Raw genomic sequence first — 8219 nt, 5'->3', positions numbered from 1 at the left:
TTTTGGTACGTACCCTTCTCCTAGAGTCTAGACCCATAGTTTAATTATTACATTCATAATTCTGTCTGTCCACTCCCCCAACTTCCAATACCTGCAACACTGACAAAGCATACCTGTAAAACAACGGTTCATGAATTCACTGCTTCTTCTTCTTCTTCTTTTTTTGGGTTAAAATATATGTTTTCCACCTCCAGGCTAAGCACCTAGTTCTAAGTCCTAACCTTGTTTTGGACATCATATAATTTATAAGTCGAATCTTTTACAAAATTTTAAATTACGAAAGGTTTTTCTCTAACTAAAATTATAATAAAATCTTCAAAAGGTATCTAAGAAAAAGTGAAATGATTTGTAGACCTGTTTGATAGAAAAGTTTGAATAATATTATTTATATTTTTTAAAATATGTGTGAATAAGAAAATATATAAAAATAATATTATTTAAAAACTAAAAATATATGTTTAAAAAATGAGCCTTATAATTATAAGTTATTGCCATATATTTTCAAAAATTCTTATATTACTGTAACATCTGTCGAATGCTTTCAATGCCCTGGTGCGAATGAAACGGACAATTGGAGGAAGTTGGAAAAAAGTAGATAAGTTCCTTTATTTTTGTCATTTACTGTTGGCAATTATTAAGAAGTGTTGCTGAAAAATTCTTCTTAGAATTATTATTATTATTATTATTATTATTATGTTTTCTACCATATTTTCGAGACAGCCACTTTAAGACTGAGTGTCCAATCACTCGGCCAACCTCACTAGATTTTCTTAGAATTATCATTATTACATATTTATTTGTTTGTCATTTTATTTTAATAAATAATAAGTTGACAAATTTAATGAAAAGATATGAGAGTTCTTGGTAATTGAAAGTTAGCGTGTTACTCAAATTTGGAATCTCATACTGATAAAGAGATAGATTCCTTGTTAGTCTGTAAACATGGAATTTATTGGGTTTCAATGCAATGCAAAAGAAATCGGGTTACACACACATGCACAAGAATGTGAACCAAACAACATTATTAAATTGTTGTATCTTGGAGGAGATAAGACAATAGAAGTTTTGTTGCATCATCTTGGGGCTTTGCCAACTCTAGAAGACTTGAGTCTCTATAAAAGAAAAATTGTTGATAACTTTTCTCAATTGCTTTTGCTGAATGTGGTAGTTACATGCATATTTTGTTGGCTTTGACGCTTAATAGTATCAAAACTTAATTAATATGAGACATATTTGCAAAAAATAATTAATTTATTAACAAATGAAAGACATATTAACAGATAATTATTTTTGCACATATCTTTTATTTATTAAATTTTGATATAAATAACATTGGATCATTTGATATAAAATGCTTTTTCCGTAAAAAAACATGCCACATTGTATCAAATTAATATTGAGTAAAAGGTCTGAATTAGTGGTTCAAAAAGTAATCAATGCAATATTAATTGATTTGGTCTACAATCTAGCTTTTAGGGCTGTAGACTATAGGGTCCATTCAGGTTAGGGTGGTGTGCCATTCTCATAGTCGATTGTAAGGGTGTGTCGAAAACCCACCAAACCTGACCCAACCCAACTCAACCCAACCCACCAGGTTGAGTCAGTTTTTAGGGTTTGGTGGGTTGGGTTGGGTTACAAAAAAAAATTTTATAGCGGGTCGGATTGGGTTTTGGTCATAAAATTACAAACCTGCCCAACCCAACCCACCCATATTTTAATATATGTTTAAAATATATTATATATTTAATAAATTAAAAAAAAAAAACCAGCTGTAGAGCACTTCCTTGGTTCCTACTATCATATATAATATAAAATCTTATTAGTTCTTTTAATACATATTTAAATATATTATATAATTAATAAAAAAAATCTAAAATTTTAGATATATTTTGGTTATAACTGAGTTAGGAACTCATGTATATTTTGTTTATAAGTGAATTAGGATACAAGTTCATTTATATTTTGTTTATCAACTCAATTAGATACTTAAACAAATTTTGTTTACAGCTAAGTTGGAATATTAGTTTATATATTAATGCGTATTTTGTTTATCAACTCAGGTGGCAAGTGTGATATTTTTTTTTTTTTTTGCTCAATTTAATAATAACAGTAATTAAAAAAAATTGTCTAATCCATGGGTTCAACTCGATCTAAACCAACCCATGTGGGTTGAGTTCGGTTGAAATTTTTTTGACCCACCATGGTGGATTGAGTCAAAAAATCCCCCCAACCCGACCCAATCCAACTCATACACACTCCTAATCGGTTGATCCTCAATTCTAATCTCTTTGAACAGGATTACCCTAATGCCCTTGGGCCATATATCACAAACCCATATCACTAAGCTACAAGGTTCTAAGTAGTTATGTTATGCTAATATGTCTGTTTGTCATTGTGTCATTCAAAATTCTTCTATATTGATGCCCAATAAAAAAAATTTAAAAAAAAACAAAAGAGAAAAAGAAAAAGAAAACCCTCTATATGATTTATAATTAAAAAAAAGTATGTCTTTAGGTTTAAATTGACATATCAAAACACTTTGGAATCATAATGTGACAAGAGAACACATACCGATTAATTTAAAGGAAAGCTTTTTGCTATAATTAATTCCCATAAGATTAATCATGAGAGTGTGACTCTAATTAACTATTGATTCCACTGCGAAAAAAAGGAAGAAAAAGAAATGAAAAGAGCACAATATATATGAATATAATAAACTCATACGACTGAAATCACAATGAACACTTTACTTGCTTATAAATACTAAAATGTTTTGATAATAATATTAGATACCGTAGCCTTTTTCTCTATACATTAAACTTTCTCCATATTTTCTTCTACTTTATGCAATTATATATTTTTTACTTTCTGAAAGAAATTATTTAAATCCATGCAGCTCGTTCCATGGTGTGTAAGTTACCAGTTGGTCAAGGTATGGGGTTTCTTAGGTTGAAAGGATGCTAACTGGATTGTCTTTTAAGCTTTTGCATTTTTTATTTTTTTGGGAGGGGAAGAAAAAATTTTAATATAAATACCATAATCATGGTCATGGCTCGAAAAACTTCTAATTTACCTTCTTCTCAAAAAAAGAAAAAAGAAAAAAAAGATTCCAGTAACTTCTAGAAATTATTTACTTTCGCCTAAGAAGAGGAGTGAGCTAGATTTCAGAAAAGAAGAAATCACAGCTTTAATTTATTAAAAAAAATGTTACAGATATGGAAATAAGTATCAGAATTCTGAAATGATAATAGGAAGAAATTTTGTTGTACTGTTACAGCGCATATGACCATATATGGTTACCAACCTATGTGGTTCCATTTATATTTTAGTTTACAAATTATAAATATCTAACCATATTAAATGCTTGAAACCTAACCGAAACCCATCTATCAAAAAAGGAAAAATAAAAAACCTAACCACTCATTGACAGCATAAATAAATAAAAAAAGAAGAAGGAATTCCTGCCCTTCTTAACCCAAATCAACCTGATCCCCTGCAATTTAATGGTAGTTCTACTTCTAATCTCATCCTATTCTCCCATTTTAATCCAATGACAGTCTTGAAAGTTTCGCTCTACTCATATTTTCAGATCATCACTCGATTACTAGTTTCATTTCCATAATAGAACTTGAAGCTCATAATTGTTCAAAGTAAACCTAACAAGATTGGATTTCGAGTGTTAACGGTTAACCTAACCTAAGCATGATTGATTTCCCCTACTTGGCTTGGAATTTTTGACTTGAAGCAAAAACAGACGAACTTGTATCCGACTCGCTTGCCTTTTAGGTCGGGTCGGATCAACTTATACCCAACCTTTTTTTTTTTCTTTTCACATATTAGATTTAGATGGAACAGTACAATATATTAATTTATATTAAATATTTACTTATTTTTCCTTATCTAATATATTGTGTTTTATTTTTATTACTTTTTTATAAAAAAATATATATCTTTCTAGGTAATATAATTTTACTATAATTTTAAATGCAAAAAGAATAGATATACTTGAGAAGATTGATAACTTGACATGGTCCACAACATTAATTTTTTCTTTTTTCTTTCTTTTATGGTGACGTACCATTAGTGAATTTTGGTTATTTAAATAAATATTATTTTTGAGTATTTTCTTATTTGTATTAAAAGAAATACAAAGACAATATTATTATTATTATTATTATATGAACAAATATGGGTCAAGCTGATCACTCCCAACCCTTTTAGAACGACCAAGTTTTGACCTTAACTCAAACGAAATCCAACTTGACCTAATTCGATTCGTTTGACAAGTCTAGTTCCAAGGTAATATCTGTAAGAAAATGTTTGAAAATTTTAATAAATTAAATATATTGTTCTTACATTTTCTAGTGATCGTAAATGAATCCATTTAAAATTTAATGTGTTGTACAAATCGAATTATTATTTTTATTCATAAATAATAAGTTTACCATTTTTATATATTATTTTATAAATTATCTCCAATTTTATACTTATACTAATCATTTATTTTATATTTCTTCTTCATAATAAAAAGCACAACAAGCCACATAAGAATATTTATATATAATAGATTGTAATAAATGATAATAAAAAAATGTCATACTAATTTCTAAGAAAACTTTAGGGTCATTGCCCATTAGGCGGACTCCTCCCCACATAGGTGAAAATAAGCCTTATAATTTTTCCTAAATTGTATTTCCTAAACACCTACGCAAAGAAAAAGAGTTTTTCTTTTTGATTTTTTGGAAAGAAAAAAGAGTTCCTTCGTCGTTAAATAAAGTTGCATAAAACTTACGAATTACTAGTATATAAATGAAAATGCTTTTAATCTTGTCTTCCAAGAAGCATCAATGCCATACCTGTCCATTAGCCCAAAAAAAAAGAAAAAGAAAAAAAAATATCACTATTACTTAATGCTAAAAGGAAAAGGGAAAAAAATAGAAAAAAAAGAGAGATTATAAAATTAAAATATTACTAATTCTCATGACAGGTGTTATTGCCAACCCACCATGCACCAACTACTTGGCCCATACTTGATTTTTTCCTCTCTCACTTAACTTCTACTTTTTTAATTTTAATTTTAATTCTTAAAATTTTAAAATTTTTTAAATGCTCTCTCAACTCTTAAAGGTTCTTCATTCCTTCTTTTTAAGTGAATTCTTCACGCTCAAAGCAGCCCCTTCCTCTCCCTCTCTCTCTCTCTCTCTCTCTCTCCTCATCACTGAAAAACCCAACTGTCTCTTTACCTCTTCCTCCAATGGCAGCCCCAGAAGCTAAAGAAGTACCACCTAAAGAAGTAATGGTAGAAGAAAATTCAGAACCTCTCAATTGCAAGGTATATATACAAAACATGGTTTCATTAAACACCCACTTCTTCTTTCTAAACAACTTTTCAACTCTCACACATGCTTCTAAGTTCTAACCCCTTCGTATCTCTTATTTTTATTTCCAGAAATGGGTCTTGAAAGTCTCCATTCACTGTGAAGGATGCAAAAGAAAAGTAAAAAAGGTTCTACATAGCGTTGAAGGTAACCCCCAAACCCTAACGTTACATCAGTTCTTTTTTTTCCCTGTTTGAAACTCAGACTTCAGACTTTACTTTTCTCATAGGGCTCTTTTTCATTAGTTTTGCCTTAGTTTCATCATATCCTTTAGGTTATTACTCTCTCTCCCTCTCTCTTGTAAGGTTTAGGCGCTTAGCAGCTGTTCTTAGCTGTTTTCTTTTTGCTTGTGTTTTTTCCTATTTATTTATTTTTCCCTTTTTCTTCTTAGTTTCACCTTATCACTGAGTTTCCTTTGCTTTTCTCTTTCATTTCCATATTTGGTTTGTTTCAGCTCAAATCTTCAGGCTTTCCCATTTCTCATTCCCTCTAATATATATCATTCTTGCCCTTAACAAATTTGCCAACTTCTTGTTTGATTCTCAGGTGTTTATGAGACAGATATTGATTTGAAGCAACAAAAAGCCATAGTAACAGTGAAAGGGAATGTAAACCCTGAGACTTTGATTAGAAAATTGATAAAGACAGGGAGACCTGCAGAGCTTTGGCCTGAAAAAGAGAAAAAGCAAAGCAAATCAAAGAATAAGAAAGAGAAACAAAGTGATCAAGAGAGCGCTGAAGAAAGCAACCATGGTGAAGACAAGGAAAAAGAAGCAGTGAAAGTTGAAGGTCATCATGTCCAAGACCCTTCTAAACATAGTGAAGGTGGTTGTCCAAGTAAAAATGGTGAGGTCACCAGTAAAGCCAGTGGACAAGTTAAAGAGCAAAAGCCTGAGGTGAAGCAAACTGTGACCTCTCCAGCCGGTAGCCAGCCACCGGTGGCTGAGAAGATTAGTGTTGGTTGTGAAAATGAGAATGGGGTTGAGAAAAGTGGCGGCGGTGGTGGTGGCGGCGGCAGTGGCAGTGGAGGTAAAAAGAAGAAAAAGAAGGGGCACAAAGTGAGTGTCAAAATTGAAGAGGGTGTAGAACATCCTGGCGATGCACCCCCAAGCACTGGATCACCAATTCATGCTCAAGCACATGCTCAAGCACCTCATGGTCATGGTCAAAACCCATATCCAGCCAATCACAGCTCTCCACCTCAGCATGTGTACCGTCAAAGTTCACCACAACATTATTATTCACAGCCACAGCATTATTATTCAGCTCCACCAGTGTATGCCACAAGTTATAGCATGGCACAACCTACTAGTAGCCATGGTACATCATATTATGCCTCACCAACGCCACCCAATTCACACGTGTACATTCATGAGACTGAGTACGAGACTGATCATCCTCCACCGTCCGATTATTATTATGACTCCTATCAACCACATCCATCAGATTCCTTCGAGCTTTTCAGTGATGAAAATCCAAATGGGTGCTCAATTATGTGACATTTTGTGTGGAAATGGAACGAGCTGAACGTTTGTGGGGGATATAGCTAGGCCAGCTTATACTACTTGTATAAGCCAATGGGGATAATTTTTGTAATGTATAATGTAGATACGAAAAAAAGGAAAGTAGCAGTTTGAGTTAGGGGAAGGGAAAATAAATGGGGGTTGGTTGAAGTGGGGTTTTGTGGCTCTATTTTGTACGTACTCTTTTCAAGATTGGTCCAAAAGTTACTACCCTTGTAATGCCTAGTTGTTTGTAGGCCCCCATTTCTCGCTCTTACACATATAAGGTAGATTTGCTTTATTATGTTTTCTGAATAGAACTTTATTGATCAATGAAACTATTAATATTTGCTCCCAAAAAAAAAAAAAAACTACTAATGTACACATAATGTCATTATGCCTGCAGCTCAATACTCACTAGTGTACTCGTGGGGCTAGTTAGCATAACAGGTATGATGATCAATTTTTTTGTTTTTGTAAGTAGGACATTATTATGGCAGCCTCAACTTTTAGTATTTGTAAATAGGATATTATTATGGTAACGCTAAGAACTTTTTACCTTTTTTTTTTTTATTTTTTATTATAGAAGAAATGCGGTTATGACATATGATAGGGAACGGGAACAAGTGCTATGGATAGGTCAATAAAACCATGGTGAGTAAAAAATATTTTTTGACCATTCAAAGTTACAAAATCTGGCTCAATTGGGCACGTTTCTAAAGGCAGGGGATGAAAATTTGGGAAAAACTATATTCTTAACAATTCAGGTCAGTACTAAACATTGTATACAGTGTCATTATGCCATGTAAGCTTTGTGACTTTTGGTCGCAGCCCTATTAAGTTAAGCTTTGATAAAGCTTTTGTGTATTACACTTGGTTGTAAATGCTGCTGGGTTGTTTGTAGGACCCTTGAGATCCATCAAAGCCTCTAGCTCTGATGTGTAAAGGGAATTCTGATTAAGGAAGTAACTTAATTAAATGAGATCAAGATAATTAATGAACTGGAAGGATTTGTTTACAAAGTGAATGTAACTGTAAGGTCCTGGTTTTTTGTGTCTTTAATAAAAACATTTCTTGCTTTCAATTTAATGAGTCTTTTAAAATATTGGCTTTGGTTTTGATGGGATTTCCTTTCTTTATTGTCCTCCATTCTTCTTTTGAAAAGCAGTCTCTTTCTTTCAATAAAACTACCTTTGGAGTGTGTGCTAGACTGTCTGTCCCTTTTTTTTTTTTTTCTGTCACTTCCCTTCTTTAACGTGGAAGGTTGCTAGGCTGCCACCTCGGATCAAAAGCAAAGGTTGCATTTCCTTCTTTAAACAATTTTCACAGGCTACAACTA

At 32.1% G+C, this 8219-nt stretch overlaps 1 protein-coding gene across 1 annotated transcript; it reads left to right on the top strand.

Moving 5' to 3' along the window:
* Positions 1–5155: 5155 nt before the first annotated feature.
* Positions 5156–7227, top strand: LOC115981683 (heavy metal-associated isoprenylated plant protein 35-like). The gene is made up of 3 exons (XM_031103984.1): positions 5156–5332; positions 5450–5525; positions 5925–7227. The coding sequence occupies exons 1-3, from the start codon at positions 5255–5257 to the stop codon at positions 6875–6877; spliced, it is 1107 nt and encodes a 368-aa protein (XP_030959844.1). The 5' UTR covers positions 5156–5254; the 3' UTR covers positions 6878–7227.
* The last annotated feature ends 992 nt before the right edge of the window (positions 7228–8219 follow it).

The sequence above is a fragment of the Quercus lobata genome, chromosome 3 (genome assembly GCF_001633185.2).
Source record: "Quercus lobata isolate SW786 chromosome 3, ValleyOak3.0 Primary Assembly, whole genome shotgun sequence".
NCBI classification, from domain to species: Eukaryota; Viridiplantae; Streptophyta; class Magnoliopsida; order Fagales; family Fagaceae; genus Quercus; species Quercus lobata.
Note: the sequence above shows the minus strand (reverse complement) of the source record. Positions and strands in the feature narration are given on the sequence as shown.